This window comes from Pantherophis guttatus, chromosome 3, assembly GCF_059756535.1.
Source record: "Pantherophis guttatus breed Tessera chromosome 3, ASM5975653v1, whole genome shotgun sequence".
Taxonomy (NCBI): domain Eukaryota; kingdom Metazoa; phylum Chordata; class Lepidosauria; order Squamata; family Colubridae; genus Pantherophis; species Pantherophis guttatus.
This window is the reverse complement of record NC_142065.1, coordinates 162696954-162715515: the sequence shown is the minus strand read 5'-3', so window position 1 is coordinate 162715515 and position 18562 is coordinate 162696954. Positions and strand designations below refer to the sequence as shown.

General features: G+C 38.0%; 1 protein-coding gene across 5 annotated transcripts in view; it reads right to left on the bottom strand.

Moving 5' to 3' along the window:
• Positions 1-18562, bottom strand: part of PIEZO2 (piezo type mechanosensitive ion channel component 2) — a 205653-nt gene that overhangs the window by 151747 nt on the left and 35344 nt on the right. For all 5 annotated transcript variants that reach the window (XR_015733592.1, XM_034429440.3, XM_034429444.3 and 2 more), the window contains exon 2: positions 3190-3285. Coding sequence is in view for 4 of the 5 variants with exons in the window: in XM_034429440.3 (XP_034285331.2) it covers positions 3190-3285 (96 nt within the window). In the remaining variant the exon portion in view is untranslated. The remainder of the gene's footprint in view (positions 1-3189; positions 3286-18562) is intronic.

Below are 18562 nucleotides of genomic sequence, written 5' to 3'. Positions count from 1 at the left end.
CCCCCCACAGAAAGTTCTTATTCTCTCTGCAAATAGTCCCTGGATTATCACTCATTCACACCTTTGTATTTGTATTTGTCTTCATTCTATCCTTATTCTACCATTTGCTCTCCCAATACTGCTTGTGTGTATTTCTCCCTCATTTGTTTGACTCTCTTACTTAGACAGTCAAGCAAGAGAGTCAAACAAATGAGGGAGAAATACACACAAGCAGTATTGGGAGAAAGTGACTGTCTTTCTCACTTTGCGAAGCTCCAGTGACACATTATATTCACAGTTGTACAAGGAACCTGATCATCCGTTCCGCCCAATCAAATGGTCATTGGGGGGGGTGCATACTCACAGCAGCAAAAATGGCCAAAAGAAGCTGAATAGATGCCAGCCATATCATACACTGTGGATATAAGCATCATGTACATCTGAAGTTAAGCAGATGCAGGGAGTGAAAGAAGGGCTGCAATTTGAAGAAATGTCCTTAAAGGCTGATTAGCAAGATATGTTCAAGGTAAAGTAAGGGACAGATGGAAATATATTGTAAATGTAAGTTCCAATAGCTAAATTCACAGATATTTAGCCTGGGAAAGTACTATATTATGGATAAATGGAATAGTGTTTTACATAAAGGAATATTTTTCATTTCATCTGACTGAAATGTAATTTAGTTTTATATAACTTTTTTTTAATTAAAACATTTTTCTTTTTAACAGAACTTAAAAATTAAGCCAGGTCTATTGTTTTTAAATAAACTAACTATTGAAGACTAAATGCCATTACTATTAAAAGTATTATTTCAATTAAGAGACAAGGAATGCAAGAAAATATCCAGATAGCATGGAAAATAGCTGAAGCATCTCTTGCCAATAGAACAAATAGAACTGGAAGGGAGGGAAAGAAAGAAAAAGATCCAGAATCTGCATACCTAATAAAAGAGGTCAAATGAAGCAAATTATCTGGAGGCTCGTTATACTATTAAGCCAATCATACAAATAGCATTGTCCAAAAATAAAACAGAAGTATACAGTAAAGGAAAAGAATGTAAGAATGCCCAAAATAATAGAAGGAAAAACTTGTGCTGTTCCACACCTTCTTCCAAAACGTCATTTAATAAATACTAGATAATCTGTGATCTGTTGGGTCATCATTTCAATTGTGTCATTATTTCAAAAATATTTATTTACCTAAAGAGAGCAATAAGATGACCGCAGGTGGTCAAAAAAATAGTGGGATCTGGAGCTATTTCCCATTTCCTGTCAACTTCTCACTGACTTTGCCTGTAAGAAGCTTGCAGGGAGAAAGCCAATGGAAAAGCTGGCAGGGAAAGTTGCAAGCTGCTAGGGTAAGTCTCCCCAACCCCGTGCACTCTTCCCCAGTCCCTCTGTGCACGTACTGTGCTGGCTACACACACACATATGCACATGCTTCGTGACCTGAAGTGCACCCTCATGCACTCTCCCTGACCCTCGCCACATCTCTCACACATCCCCTCGCTCTTTCCCCACTTGGCAGCTGGCCTTGGACTTGCAACTTCCTGTCAGCTTTCTCACTGACTTTGCTTGTGAGATGCTGCAGTGAGTGTCAGCAATCATAATTGAGTTCAGACTTCCTGCTGACTTCTCCATTGATTTGTGGGAAATTATCAGGGAGCATTGTAAATCACAATCACATGACCATGGCTGTATGATGGCACTGAAGCAGCCATATTTTTTTCAAATTTCAACCTCATGGAAGTATTGGGTTTTGGGCACATCCCTTTAGTTTGTCCATTTAAGGTACCGTGGTTTAAAAATTGTTGCCTAATAGGCTACAAACAGACAAACAGTTATGAGAGTTTTAGTAGTATATAGATTTCTACATATAACTGCCCATGCTGTTACATTTTGCAACAGTGAAAGCTTCTGGATATTATTCAAGGGTAGCCTCATGTAGAGCATATTACAGTAACCCAGTCAGAGATGACTGGAGAATGAGTGACCATGGGTATAACCTCTCAATCCACAGATGGGCACAACTGGGGCATAACATGAAGCTATCCCATAACATGAAGCTATTGAACCCCATCTAATGCCAAAGATAGTATAGTCCTGGAACCGGCAAGACCCAAAATCCAAAGCCACTCAGTTTTGCCAGGGTTCAGCTGAAGCCTGTTGCTCCATATCCAGATCCTCACAGCCTCAGACATCTATTATCTACCATTCATTCATTCATTCATTCATTCATTCATTCATTCATTCATTCATTCATTCAATTTTTATAATGCCCATCTCCCTACAAGGTGATTCTAGGCAGCTATTACTCACGCCTTACAACAACTGTCCTAAAAAATATTAAGTTTTCTCAAAGATCCTGATAGTCTTTGTTTAATATAATGCAGGGGTTCCCAACTGGGCGTGCTTGCACCCCTTGGGAATGTAAGATGATATTCCAGGGGGTGCGAAAACTTCGGTTTAGAAGTTTCAAAATTATAGTGTATATGCAGAATTATATGCATATAATTAGAATAGAATAGAATAGAATAGAATAGAATAGAATAGAATAGAATAGAATAGAATAGAATAGAATAGAATAGAATAGAATAAGTGTGATTGGACACACAAGGAATTTGTCTTGATGCATATGCTCTCAGTGTACATAAAAGATACGTTCATCAAGAATCATAAGGTACAGCACTTAATGATAGTCATAGGGTACAAATAAACAATCAGGAAACAATATCAATATAAATTGTAAGGATACAAGCAACAAAATTACAGTCCATTAGAGATTATTTACTTTTGTAAGAGGTGCGAGAATATATCAGAAGCATTCTAGGGGTGCAGGGTATAAAAAAGGTTGGGAACCCCTCATATAATGCATAAAACAGGAAGTGCAGGTAAATGAACTATATACTTCAATAAACTATGAAGCTCTTACCCGTTTTGAGGAATTGATTGTCAAGTGATAGTTACAAATGCTGGTATTATTTATTTATTTATTACATTTCTAAGCCGCCCATCTCCCCCATAAGACAATCCTGTATACATTATAAATATATATGTACAGTTTTCTTTCTTACTGTGGAATCTTTCTGAGACAGAGTTTGACTTATTTAAAAAAGAACAACTTCATTGTAACAGTGATTATATCTATCTTCCTATATAATCACTGTTACAATCTTCCTTTAAATACATCTGCCAGGAATATGAGGCTTACCTTGCATTGTTATTTTTGTAGGTTCAGAAAACAGCGGAATGAGTAAGAGGTAGATGAGGTAGACAAATGAGAGCCCATTGTAGCGGAATGCACATGCTGCAGAGAAAAGGGAGAAACACAGATAAGTATAGGTAACATTAGGTTAATAATGATGGCACACTGTCTAGATCAAGGTACTGTATATGTAATGCATAGTTGCTACCAAATCGTCGGGAGCTGGTGAACATATTTGCAATTCTGAAAATGTTTCAGAGCCCATTGTAGAGCATTTGATTTATATAAAGGTTATCATAGGAAACATAGCCTCTGAGAGAATATCCACCACAAGAAGGCAAATTATCAAGGTTGCATCCTGTCATCGCTCCACCTTCTGAAGATTCAATCTATCAGCCTAGTCAAGTGCACAAGTGGAGCTGCACATGAGAGCACAAATGCCCACCACTTGTGCAACCCGGTTCTAAGCGGACCATGGCCCAGTAGAGGGCCAGGGCCCAGGGTTTGGGAACCCCGGCCTTAAAGAATAAAAGTAGGGTGGCTTTATGATTCAGCCAAAAGATGATTTAGCTCATCTCTTGGTTTTATGACAGACTTCTTGTTTGATGCTAGAAGTCTTCTATTATAGTTCTAGATTTTGCTTATCAAAAAACCTGAAGAAATAATTGAAATTAATTAATTAGTTCAATTTCTATAGCCATCCATCTCAGTCAATGACTCTGGGTGGCTTACAATTCAAGAAACATATTCAATATTACAATTGAGACACCAAAATCATTTTAAAACAATAAAAATAATAAAAACCAATACAAACATCCAAAATAAATATGCACAGAAGCTAAGATATTTGACAAGTTAACAATATATCCAGGAAGTGGGGTCCTTGACATATTCAGCACCCCAAGCTCAGGAACATAATCAGGGTTTAAGGCAGTGGTGGGTTTCAAAATATTTTACTACCGGTTCTGTGGGTGTGGTTTGGTGGGCGTGGCATGGCTTGGTGGGTGTGGCTTGGTGGGCATGGCAGGGGAAGGATACTGTAAAATCTCCATTCCCACCCCACTCCAGGGGAAGGGTATTGCAAAATCTCCATTTCCTCCCGATCAGCTGGGACTTGGGAGGCAGAGAATAGATGGGGACGGGGCCAGTCAGAATTTTTACTACCAGTTCTCTGAACTACTCAAAATTTCCGCTATTGGTTCTCCAGAACTGGTCAGAACCTGCTGAAACCCACCTCTGGTTTAAGGCCTTACAAAAGGCTAATAGGGTTGGCGCCATTCTAATCTCCGAGGGGAGGATGTTCCATAGAGCAGGGGCCATCTTCTAGTCCCTGCCAGCTGATACTCTTTGGCTGATAGGATCTGCAGCATGCCCATTCTGTTAGATTAAATTGGACTCTTGGATTAAGGTAGAAACTCTTGGGAAAAGGTGATCCCTCAGGTAACCCAAATCTCAAGCCATGTAGGACTTTAAAGGTGATACCCTGAATTGTACCCAGAAACCAATACAGCTCATACAGAAGTGGTGTTATGTGTGACATATATCTGGCACCATTTATTACCTGCACAGCCACATTCTGCACCAGTTGAAATTTCTGAATGGTCTTCAGGGGCAACCTGAAGCATCAAAATTGTGTGCCTAAAGGAAGAACCAGGAATTACAGTGTGGTCTTTTTAAATATTATCTAATTATACTGGAGCTATTTATATGGGTTCCTCTCATGCAGCTGGGATTCCATTCCAATTAGACATGGATGGGAACTAACACATATATTCCTGAAGCAGAATGACTCCTTATCAAAGGGATACTCAATTCCATTAAAAGAGTGCACATAATTTGGTCACACTAACATTTGTAACATTTCAATTAGGACCACACAATTGGAATATCTCCCCACCCCAAACCTTAACAAAAATCCCAGGGCATCTTCAAAGGTTACATTAAACCTTTGTAATTTTTAATATGAGGGAAGGGAAAAATATAACATACAGTATATCCCATGAGATAATATTTATTGGAAGAATAACAATATGATTTACATTAACTCAAATTTAGTTCTTGTTCTAGTCATGTCCATATGCTTATCCTGGGGCCATCTAGTTTTGGAGATGGAGTTGTTGGCATCAGTTCAAAAGCCCTAAGGCAGCCATCAACCTAAAAAAATGTACCCCTCCAATTTGAATGAATATTTGAGCCAGGCAGAAGTCATTCACAGTATTTTTAAAAAATCTTTGTAACAAAGACAGATGGCAATTTAGCTCTCCATTTGTTTAGCCTAAGCAGCCAAGAGAGCCCATTTGTACCTGATCAAATGTCTATTTTCCCATCTCATGGGAACTTTCCTTAAATTGTCCAACTAAAACACAGCGATAGACCCTATGTTCTTCTAGGAAACCTTGTAAGAAGCAAGAACTTCAATTGTATAACTTTAGCTATATATAAGCTAAACTATTCTCCTTGTTCATAAAAAGATTTTATCCAACAAGTCTAACAACTATTGCAGACTTTTTATACAGGTAGTCCTCAACTGAGAACTATTTGTTCAGTGACCATTTGAATCTACGATGGCTCTGAATGAAGGCGCTTGAGACCCCTGCCTGAAATTCTGACCATTGCAATGCCCTCACAGTCATGTGATCAAAAATTTGGGAACTTGGCAGTATGCCCACCTTTATGACTGGGAGCGCCGCAATTCCTCCCGCCATGGGCTGAGAGGCCTTAGCCAGCTAGGCCCACTGGTGTGAAAATCTCCTGGGGGCTGGGAGTCCTCTGCCAGCTAGTCCCAGTTAGTCCCAGAAGTGTTCAGGCTTTCTCCCTCCCTGTCTGAGAGCCCTGGCCTTCTCCCTGCCCCAGATGAAACAAACAAAACATTATGATATTTATGTAGTTACTTACCAAGCACATCTAAATTATATTAAAGTAAGCAAAATATATTTACAATCTCTAAAGCATGTCACAATTTGCTAGTCCCATTTTTTTTCTACTGTGCTCCTTGACTCAGCAATCCTAGGAATTTTCAGCTATCAGAATATTGTATCTTCATAATGCAGGTTATTGATGTTCCTTGTTCCAATTATAAAACCACACTCCTTTTCTTCCTATTCTGATTCCCTTAATATACAGTATATTCAGCATATACAGTAGGTTGAATAAATAATAAGGGAGGTGCATACTGCCTTGTCTCACTTGTTTCCAATCTGGGCCAGTCTATTTCATCATATTCTGTACTGTAGCTTCCTGACTTGTATCTAAGTTTCACATAAGGACAATGACACGAGATGCCCATGAAGCACATAACAGTTTCTTTTTTATGTTCTTTATGTTCTAGCTTGATTACCTGGCATCACTTTTTCCATGTATTATAGGACTCTAATCTGCATTGAGTGATTCTAAGCATTATTTTGCTAGCCTATGAAAAGAAAGGTACTATCAAGTGCAGAAAAGCAGAAGTTCAGGCAGTTCAAAAATATATAGGTTTATTGCAAGCTGAAATTCTTTACTAGAATCTGAACTACTAATGCTCAAAGAAAACTGGTGGTTGATAAGAGTCAACAGAATTCAAGGTGGACTGGTCTTAGATCTCTTGTGGACTTGAGACTGATGATGCATTTGACACACACACCCCTTGGGCTCAGCTTGGTCATCTCCTACAGGTACTGTAGGATAGTGTTGTAGCTAACACTAAAGCAACCAAATCACTTTGAAGATTCAGCATAATTTTGTTTGTATGCATACAAGCAATAATACTGGTATATACTGGTTTCCCAGCAAAACACCAATGAGCAACAGCAGAACTTACCGGTATATACCATAGGCCACTACACTGCAAAGACAAAGCAAAGAAAAAGACCTACAGAATGAAAATTACAGCATGGAATATTTCAAATAAATTCATCTCCACAACCTTATTATATTTTATTCTGTCCTGCAAGCTTAGCATGCCAGCCATATTATCTTTGAGATATGGTCGGTAGTAGAAACAATTTGGTTTACTAGGCCATAGGTCCTTGACTGAGTATTGTTCCTGTCATTACTCAAGGGCAATTCAGTTTACTATGAAGGTTTCCTTACAAGTGCACTTTAAGCAGTTAATATGTATGGAGAGTGGGCGGGAGAGAGGAGGAATATCAATGAATTGGTAGTAAATGCAGCTTGCATGTGTATGGGTGAGGGGTACTTTTTACCACTACAATAATTTGCACATTCTATTGTCTCCTCTTTTTTTTTTTTTGTATGTATTGGGACATACAGTCGTTAGATTCTGCCAATGCGTTTGCCACTATGTTGTTCTCTAGATCTGCTGGCATAGCTTGATTAGAACTTAACGGATTCTTCAACTACTGCTGCCATATTTCTGTGGGTATGCCATCAGTTCCTGTAAGCTACAAATGTAATAATGACTGGAGTTCTGATCTAACTTCATCTTCTAGTATTAAGAGATTCTTGTAAATATGGGATATTTTCTAAAAATATAAGATGCTGACATCTCTACTGTGTAGTACTCCAATGTATTCTTTCTGTCTTTGGCATTCCAGTCTCCAATCACAAGCAGCAAATCTTGCTAGCATGTTCTATCAATTTCAAATTGAACTTGATCGTAAAACTCATCAACATCCTCTGGCTGTGGTTGCAGCATAAACGTGTATGGTCATCATATTAAAGGGCTGTCCATAAAATCAAATCGTTATTATCTGGACACTGACTGCATTGTAATCAAATATTATTTTTGCTATACCCTTCATAATTTTTATAACATACAACACCCAATCCTTCTTTGTTTTCTATATTCTGAGTGATCTTCTGAGTGAAAGTATCTAATCCTAGTTCATCTCAAATTTAATGATGTCTAAGGTGTCAATTCAGTTGTTTCATCTTTCACTGTGTTTAGTTTTCCCATTTTCATGCATGTTCCCAATGTAATTCAGCCTTTACAGCTTCAGCTTTCTTTTTTCTATATGACAACATCAAGAATTAGATGTCTCAAAGGCTTTCATCTAGACATTAATACTCCAAAAATAATTCCTCAGGATTCATCTTCTTTGGGAGGATTCTGAGTATATCAATGATTATTTTATATTTTCTATCAATGTGGTTCTTTCTGTAAAAATATAGGAATGGTTTACCATTGCCTTCTCTTGCACAATCTAAATTGATGCCTTTGCCTGTATTAAAATGAACACCTGCCTCCAGCATCTTCCAATATCACTGTTGCCCAGTACAGGAGCCTGTTTGCATTAGTTTGGTGGCTGGTATGATCTTCACATCTTGGATGACCCTGCTGTAAATATATGGTATTGGCATACATTCCAATATTCTTTGCTCACCTAACCCAGGAACACTTCTCACATAATGAAGTAGCACAGCGGGCTTGGGGACACTCTTTTGATACCAAATAACAATTCTTCTCCTTGATGCTCATTCTCTTATCCTATTTCATGCTATCGAATTTAGGGTGGGGTAGCGACAATTATGCCCTGGAAATAAACTTGGAAATAAAATGCAAAACAATATTCATGAATTCCAGAAAAGGACTGAAAATAATAGATTAAAATTTAATAGAGTAAATCCTGACACTTTCTACTTACAAAAAAAAAAAAAAAGGCTAAATGCACAGGAATAGAATGGGGTAATACTTGGCTTGGCAATAACATATATAAAAGATCATGGCATAGAAATTAGTTACAAACTAAATATGAGTCAGCAGTATGATGAAACTTGAAAACTGGAATCAAGAAAACTTGGGGGCAAACGACAGCACTCTTCAAATATTTGAAAGGATGTGTCACACAGAAGGCTGAGACTTGTTCTTCATCATCCCAAAGGGCAGAAGAGAGAATCATGGATTTAAACTACAAAAGGCAGGCTCTATTTGAATGTTAGGAAAACTTCCTATACACTGAAGGCTATTTGACTGTGGAATCAATTGTTCACCCTTTGCTAAATGTATTCAAGTCAACTGTCTGTGCAGGGTGCTTTAACTGAGTGCTACATTGGGCAGGAATCTTTTTCAACTGTTATGGTATTTTAGCTATTGGCACAGAACCTTTCTTCATCTTTTCCCCTATGTATCCACTTTCCCACTGCTTCCTAAAATATTTTAAAATTTTTGAAGTGGAGAAAAAGATATAAAGATAAATTATATACACACAGATGGGGGAGGGGGGGCATAATATGGCCTGTAGAAAGACTTCTGTATTGTTCCTTATATATTTTATTTGATTTTTGTTGTTGAGTAATTTGGTTGCTTCTGAATTTTTGGGACTTGAGAAACTTTTTTTGGCCAAGATTATATGTTATAATTGCTTGAGTTCTTGGAACTTACACATTATACTTTAAATCATCTGAATGATTTCTGTCGAATGTGTTTGTAGACTTAATCACAAAAACTACTGATTACCTGTAACTATCTATTAATAAAATCTAGAATGTGGGTCCAAATAGCTGGAATGGTTTAATATCGTTTAATACTTTCTAGTTTCTAGTTTATCCATGCAGCTTCTAAGACAAATGATACAGTGAAATATCCACATAGAATAGTTAATAGATATAGGGAAAAAATTACATATTACATTATTATATAACCATGGGAATTAAACTGATGTGCACTTTAAATGGAGGGAACATATTAGGGGTGGGGGAGTGGAACGCTTTTTAAATAGATTTTTATTCTGCCTTTCTCTTTCTAAAGAGGTTTCCCCACACACAAAGTCCCAACACATCTTGAAAGGCATCAGGCTAGTGGAGCCTGATTCGGTCTACTACGCCACAGGGAGCAAATCTATTGCCAAGCTGTTTGTCTGCCAAAATAATAACAGTTCAGGTAGTCCTCAACTTACAATCAGTTGCTTTGTGATCATTCAAGCTTATGATGTACCCAGAAAAAAGGAACATATGACCAGGATTCAAAGTTCTGACAGCTGCCCCAATTCGCAGTCAAGTCAAAGAGCCTTGGTAGTACAGTGGTCTAAAGCACCCTGTTATTAAGAACAGCTGCCTGCAATTACTGCAGGGTTCGAATCTCACCAGGCTCAAGGTTGACTCAGCCTTCCATCCTTTCTAAGGTAGGTAAATTGAGGACCCAGATTGTGGGGGCAATAAGCTGACTTTGTATAAATATACAAAAGGATGAAGGCTATTGCTTAGCGCTTTGTAAGCCGCCCTGAGTCTCCGGAGAAGGGCGGCATATAAATCAATTTTTTTTAAAAAAAGTGATCAGATTTACTGTGATTGGCAACTGGCCTGAGTTTCTGAGTGTTTGCAGCATCCCACGGTCATATGTTGCATTTTATGACTTTTTTGCCAGAAACCATAGTGGTGCAGCCTGTAGTTCGATTCTGATGGGGTTTGAGGTTGACTCAGCTTTCCATCCTTCTGAGATTGATAAAATGAGGACCCAAAGTGTTGGGGGCAATATGCTGACATTGTAAACCACTCAGAGAGTGCTGTAAAGCACTCTGGAGCGGTATGTAAGTCTAAGAGCTATTGCTATTGCCTTCTAGCTTCCTGCAAAAGATGTCCATTGCAGACAATGGGTTCATTTGACGACTACCTCAAAAAAAAAAAAGATATGAATTCATGCAGGAAAAATAGAAGAATGTTCCTCTTTCTCAAGATGATTGAATCCAATAACAAAATAAATACCACCCCTGGTGGTAATACTCCAGCTATACAAGCAAATATTATTTTGCAGATACTCATATTTATATTGTAAAAAGACTCCAATTATAGTTAAGATTAATTTGGGATGTTTAGTCAAGACATGTTCATTCTCAGTTTAGCACTCTGGTGCAAAATCTCAGAAACTCTAGGTGGCAGTGTTTAACTACATCAGGATATATGGGCTTGTCCCAGAGAAATGAAGCTGGCTGATTACTTGCTATTTTAGAAAAGATTTCCACTTCTAAAAATTGTTATGAACTATTTCTTCATACAATGCACAAGTTATTGAATTTTCCAACAGAGTTGTGATTGCCTCCAACTTAGATAGCTTTAAAAAATGAGATGGATCTGCCATGATGACTATCTAGGTTCACAGGCTGGATGCCAGTTTGCTAGAGAGCAGAAGCAACAGGAGTTTTGTTCTTTGGCTGCCTTGTTTATGGATTTCCAATAGACATGTGATTGGTTCTGGTGTGAAACAGAATCCTAAGCTATACCAAACTTCAATAGGATCCAACAGTAATATTCTTATAAACAGAATTTTCAGCATGGAACAGTATATATTTATAATTAAATTTACAGATAATTTTACATTTATTATTAAAACTGTTTGGTAAACTCAGATGAATGAAAAATGCCAGTGAGGTATTCTGGGCAAGCATAACTCAACTTGAATTCATAAAATTGGATAACCAGGTTATGTGCAGTACATTAAAGCTGGCTTCTGGGCATCAGCAGCAGTATAAATCAGATTCCTCAGTGCCAAGATAAATGTACAAATATACAGATTTATAAATCTAGAGATATCAGCCAATCCTGAACTTCTGACATTTTCAGTTTTCTGGACTTGCTTAGTTCACTTCACTATGAAGAATTCCATTGGTTGATCCAAATCTACAATTCCAAAACCAGCTTTTGAGCAGATTTTTTTCAACATAGTTCACTCTAATAATTTACACTTAAAAGTGTCCAAAATTCAGTGGGAAAAATTCCTGAGAATTTAAAACGTTCTTCTACTAATGTACTCCATTAATCTAGGAGGAATTCAGAGATGCAGTAATTGTAGATTGTTTAATTATAATTGCTATTATAAGGCAGTAATTTTAGGCAAGAAAGTTTAATCTATGTTTATTGTGTTAAATTTAATTTAATTTGTGTATAATCTCACTAATGATGCAATATTTATGCCATTTTTTCCCTTCTGTTCAATCATTCCAATTCTCAGGAACTGCCTGGGCATATAGTTTAATTGACAAGATTTTTCATTAGTGGTTTGCCATTGCTTCTCTCCTAGGACTGAGAGAAAGTTACTAGCTCAAGATCACCCAGCTGGTTTTGTGTTTACAGCAAAACTAAAACACATAGTCTCTGGGTTTGTAGCCTGATGCCTACACCAAATTGACTCTCCATTTATGTCAGATATTAAAGAATCTTACTGTAAGACAATGAAAATGTATATAAAAGAAAGAAAAATGTGAAGAAATAATTTTTTAATTCTTGTTACTGTAATTAATGTGGCTCAAGTTAGCCTATATTTTGAAACTATTGCTGATTGATATCAGTGATGCTAAATTGCAACTCTTAATATACTACACTATCAAACACCATTATAAAAATAACCCACCCTCATGTGTGACAAAATTAGAGCCTATAGGTCACAACACAACCTATCACAATGAGGTCCTCACATAATAACTGCATTTGCATGTAACTATAAACTATAATTTGTGAACATTTTTGCTTATTGTTTGTAACCTACAATTGAATAAGGTTCCTTTGAAAGAACCCTCTACTTTTTTCTGTATTATTATTCTCTGACAATTTGCTATGTTTCAAAACAAACTGTCAAATTATCACTCAACTAAAATATTTATGAGACAATTTATATTTGCACTCACAAGTAAAATAACAGAATATAATTGCAGTAAATGAGTTTATCGATTCAAGGAACAAGAGAAATACAACAACAATATCTCAATAACACCTATTAATCATAAAAGCCAAGTAATAAACAAAGCAGTAAAAGTTATTACAAATGATAGCAGTTCTTGGTTAATTAATTTCCACTAAGTAGGCTTTCTCTCAAAGCATTTGTCTTTTTAGTAATATTAAAAAATAAAAAGAAGAAAGATTTCAAAGGTTTCCTTTGCTAAATTGTTAATATAAGTAACTCAAAATGAACTAAAACAAAACAAAACGGGAACCTTATCTAGAACCTAAAATACAGAAACGAACCAAATCCCCACTACTTCTGCAAGTCAATTCCAAACTCATTCCTCCAACACTAAATTATAGCAACACAAAGAATAATAGGAGAATATTGAATTGGTTCATTTGTTGAATTATAGTTTATATGTTCACACTGACTCTGCATTTGTCTCTTCCAAACACATAGCAAAATTTGAGCTCCTGATGTCTGAGTAAAAAAGCTGCTATCATGAAAAATATTCAATTCAACTTTGATTTAAAAAAAGAAATAAAGCCAATGAAAACAAGGTCAACTTTACTACAGCTCTAATGATGTTCACATGAAAGCTTGAGTGTATTTACAAGTAGTATGCCAACCAAGTTTACTGAATAGTGGAAACTGTACCGAGAAGAGTCAATAGCCGTAGCAACTACAAAGCAAACCATATCTGCTGTACAGGTAGTCCTTGATTTATGACCACAATTGAGCCCTAAATTTATGTTGTTAAATGAAGCATTTGTTAAGTGAGTTTTGCCCCATTTGACAACTTTTCTTGCCACAGTTGTTAAGTGAATCACTGCAGTTGTTAAGTTAGTAACACAGTTAAGTGAATGTGGCTTCCCCATAGACTTTGCTTGTCAAAAGGTCACAAAAGGTGATCACATGACCCTAGGACGCAGCAAAGGTCATAAATATCAACCAGTAGTGGAGCACCTGAATTTTGATCACATGATCATGGGGATGCTGCAAAGGTTGTAACTATGAAAAGCGGTCATAAGTCTCATTTTTCAGTGCCTTTGTAACTTTGAACGGTCACTAAACAAACTGTTGTAAGTCGAGGACTATCTGTATCTAAATCAAGATATTTCAATTAGGAAACACTAGTTTTACATCTTTTGTTTTCTTTTTCTTAATAACAGCATAGAGATGCACAGACATATTACAATAATTTGATACTGCTAGCATGATTATTTTTATGCAGAGCAAAAATGTATTTTCCTAAATAGTTCACTAAACTAAATCTACTGAAATGCAAATATTTATTATTTACTAAAATCAATATGTGAATCATTCTCCATGAACTAGCAATAGATGATTCTATACTTTATATATTTACACAGGTAGTTCTCAACTAACGACCACAATTTATGTTGAGTAAGAAACTTGTGAAGTGCGTTTTGCCTCATTTTATGACATTTCTTGCCACATTTGTTAAATGAATCACTGCAGTGGTTAAATTAGTAACTCAGTTGTTAAGTGAATCTGGTTTCCCCATTGACTTAGCTTGGGGGGGGGTCACATGACTCAGGGACACTGCAACTGTCATAAATGTGAGTCAGTTGTCAAACATCTGAATGTAAATCACATGATCATGAGAGTGCTACAATGGTCATAACTGTGAAAAATGGTCATAAGTCACTTTTTTCAGTGCACTTGTAACTTCAAGCGGTCACTAAATGAACTGTTATAAGTGGAGGATTACCTGTATTAAGTGGAGGATTACCCAAAATTTATTGGCATATATTGTTTATTTATTTCATTTATACTTTGATATAATCCCAAAGACTCTTGATAAGAATAAGAAGAATAAAGCATTAAAACTGCAATAGTACAATAAGATCCCCAAGCCCTTAAATATACAATCCAGAAAACTCAGATATCCAATTCAGAAAAACAGATCTTCCTGCTGACTTCCAAATGTCTTCCGGAAAAGTCCATCTTCAATTTATTCTGGGAGGCAGCTAAAGGCAGTAATTTGATTTCCAATGGGAGGCCATTCCAGATGGCCTGGGCTGGTACAGAAAACAATACCTCCATGCTTTGTCTCTCCAAACTTACACCAAGTGGGAAGCCACCACTTCCTTTTTCTGGCTGTGCCAAGCAGTAAAAACTAACATTAGCACTGTAAATTGCACACAGAAGCCTCTAGGAAGCCAATGCAGGGTCTGCAGCACAGGATAAAGTTCACTTAAAAAAAAAAAGAACATTGAAGACCAGATGACAGTTATCTAAAATCTTTAGATATGGCTTCTTGAGAAGGAGTACTAAAAACTCCTTCAAAACTGTCAGCAACATTTTCTTCCACAAAGAGCTATTGACAGTCTCTAAAATTCAGAGAATAATCCCATCCTACGGAGAATAATCCCATCCTACTGTATGAGAATCCATAAGACATATGGATATATAGATTATACAGATCCACAAGTTGCAAAGGACAGCACTGATTCCACTTCCTTAATGCTTAAAGGCCAAAAAACAAAAATTCCAGATTGCCTGGCAAGATATTGTCCTAGCAGTTGCTCTAAACCCATGATGGCGAACCTATGGCACACGTGCCGGAAGTGGCACACAGAGCCATCTCTCTGGACACGACAGCAGTCGCCCGTTGCTCTTCCAGGTTCCGACATGCACATGCGCACCGGCCAGCTGGTCTTCATGTGTGCATGCACACCAGAAACCGGAAGACAAGGTGACTAAGCTAAGCTTCCTGTTTCTGGCGCTCCCCCGGGTACGCACCGTGGAGCTGGTCTTCTGGTTTCCAATGCTCCCCGGCAGGCATGCCAGTTGGTTTTTGTATGCGTGGGAGTGCTGGAAAAAAGGAAGAGTAGCTCCCTGTCACGCATGCACACATCAGGAAGCTAAGCTTCTGTTTTCTGGTGCACACACGTGGGCCGGCCAGGTAGCCGTCGTGTGCATGCATGCCAAAAACCAGAAGACAAGGTGACCGGCATGCATGCGCATGCCGGAAATCAGAAGCTTAGCTTCCCAGCGCACGCATGCGTGCTGGCCAGCTAGTCTTTGTGTGTGCATGCACGCCAGAAACCGGAAGACAAGGTGACCGGCACGCATGTGCAAGCTAGAAACTGGAAGTTCAGCTTCCTGGCATGCAGCAACTGGAACTGCTCTTCCAGTTTCTGGCGCTCTCCCGCGTGCGCATCAGGGAGCTGTTCTTCTGGTTTCTGGTGCTCCCCCGCATGCGCGTACTTGCTCCCATTTTGGCACTCAGTGCCAAAATGGTTTGCCAACACTGCTCTAGACCCTGCCAAAGTTGAATCAAGACTCCTTCTCAAAAGGAAATTAGCCACCCACAATAGAGCCATTAGAAGGCAGTTCACCAAATACAATGAGAGAATTAGGAATGTTTTGTCTCTCTTATCAATTCCTACTCTACAGGACAGTCATCCTTCACCCAACTTATACAATGCATTAGTGAACTGCTCAGCTGACCCCTTAATCAAAAATTACCCACACCCCACTGAACGAATTCCAACTTCTAACAATCTTCAACAAATTCTACTCCCTGCTAGAGAGCTGGATAAAGTGCGCAAAGTCTCTTCCCACTGGAGCTAGGCAATATGTCTCTTTCTGCCCTCTACTCTCTCACTGGGCAATCAGCAATAGAAGATATCTGCTACGAACTCCATGTAGGCATCAGGAAGGACATCTGACCAGTAAATGCTCAACTCCATCCAGTCAACTACCCCAAATTAAGGGACTACAGGGTTGGAAAAAGAAAAAAAAATTGCACTGTACTTACTTTGGGGGTTTATAGGATGTTGTCAAGCATGGGAAATCAAGAGCGACACCTGTAAATGCTCAAAGCAACATCCGTATTGCTGTTCACCTAAATAGACAGAATCTTGGCAGACTGAAATGAACTGAATAAGCTTCTTGGATGGGTAGTGAAACATTTTCAAGGGGGAAAAAAACTAAGAAAGACCAATGGCCTTTTTGAAAAGCCCCTTTGGGACAGCCATGACCTGGATGATTGGGAATCTTCATAGACATTTTGCCAGACTAAAGTACACTCTGCATAACTATCTGATAAATGCTGTGAAGAATTAGAGAGCATAACGATGATTCAAGACTGATATTTTTGTTTACTTTTCTCTCCCCTAACTCAGTGCCAGATTCTACCACAAATGTGTCTTCTAGGCTATGTGTAGATAAATTCAAAATGCATTACAGGTAGTCCTTTATTTATGATCGTAATTGAGCCTGGAATTATAGTTGTAGGTCATGTCACTTGTTAAGGGAGTCATCACATGACTGACCTGATTTTACAATTTTGTTTGCATAGTTGTTAAACGAACACATTGTCTGCAATGGACATCTTTTGCAGGAAGCTAGAAGTAAATAGCAATAGCACTAAGTCTTACATACCGCTCCATAGTACTTTACTATGTAATTCAGGGTCTTTTTATGTGGTTCTGACCTGGGGTCTGCTTCAGCCTCCTGGTACGGGACTTTGGACGAAGGCTGGAGGGAAGTGCCACTGGTGGCGAAGAGCCGGAAGGCTTTGTTCCAGTTGTACTGCGTCATTCCCCAGAACTGGCTGACCATCTCAGCCCGCTGAGCCTCCAGGCGCTGCTACCTGGCCTTGCACTCCTGCAGGTCTCCCCTCTGCTTGGAAAGCCTATGCTCGTAGTCTTCAGTGAGGTGCTTCTGCTGAGTCTCCTTCTTGGCCAGATCCAATTTGAACTGAGCTAGCTCTTTTGCCAACTGTTTCTTGTGGTGGCTGGGGCCCTAAGGAGCCCGGGCAGGCAGGCAAGGAGTGGCTGGGAGGGGAGGGGCAAGTAGAGACCGGCAAAGCGCCTCTCGACATGAATGACAATTGAGTTGTCAGGGTGGATGATAACTAGTGCAATATGGTTAATAACTTACATCACAGGCACCCATTGTAAATTGTGAAACTCAGCATTCTTTGTGTCCAATTCGATTTATCTACTTGCCAGTTCAATTCTTATTGATTCGGCTTGCACGATACCTAAGAATCATAACACATTAGTTTCCTATCTATTATCCATCAGACAACTGATATTTACTGTGTTAGCAAATGGATAGCTTGTTACCATTTATTATCAGAATATTGGTATTTTTCTTTGTGGCAAAATGTTCTTATTTTGCAAGGTAGCTTTTTTTGAATTGTTTAAAGCTATTTAAAAGGATTCTAAGAGCTTGCTGCACTATTAACATTTAGTCAAAGAATACTGACAGAAAGGTCATAGAAAATCGTAGCTTCTAGACTTCTATTTTCATTCTCTTGAATATAAATGCCAAATGCCACAGCATTCTATTTAATAGTCTTCATGCCTACAAAAGAAACCAAACCATTGTTGTATGGTTCCATTTTTGTTGCTGAATTAGCTATTCTGCTACTAAACAGCACAGATAAATAAATATATGTTGAGGTGGGACTCGATCAAGTACATTGATTTCCAATCAGTATACCCTTACTCAAACACATTTCTTGTTCATAGAACAGAATAAAACAATGTGCTTTTTAAGTGTCTTTTTTTAATGTGAAAAGCACACCATCAAGTCTATAAATAGAGAAAAATCAATTTTGTCACTTCAATATTTCCAGGAATGTGCTGTAAGAACAATCCTTTCTAAAGTCATAAATTCTGGGACAGTAATTTTGAAAACATTAATAGATAAGACAGAGGCTGCAGTCTTATCAGCAGTTATTTGGCAATCTCACTAGATTTTTGTGAAATATTAATATTCAGTTACACTCTTTTCTTTCAA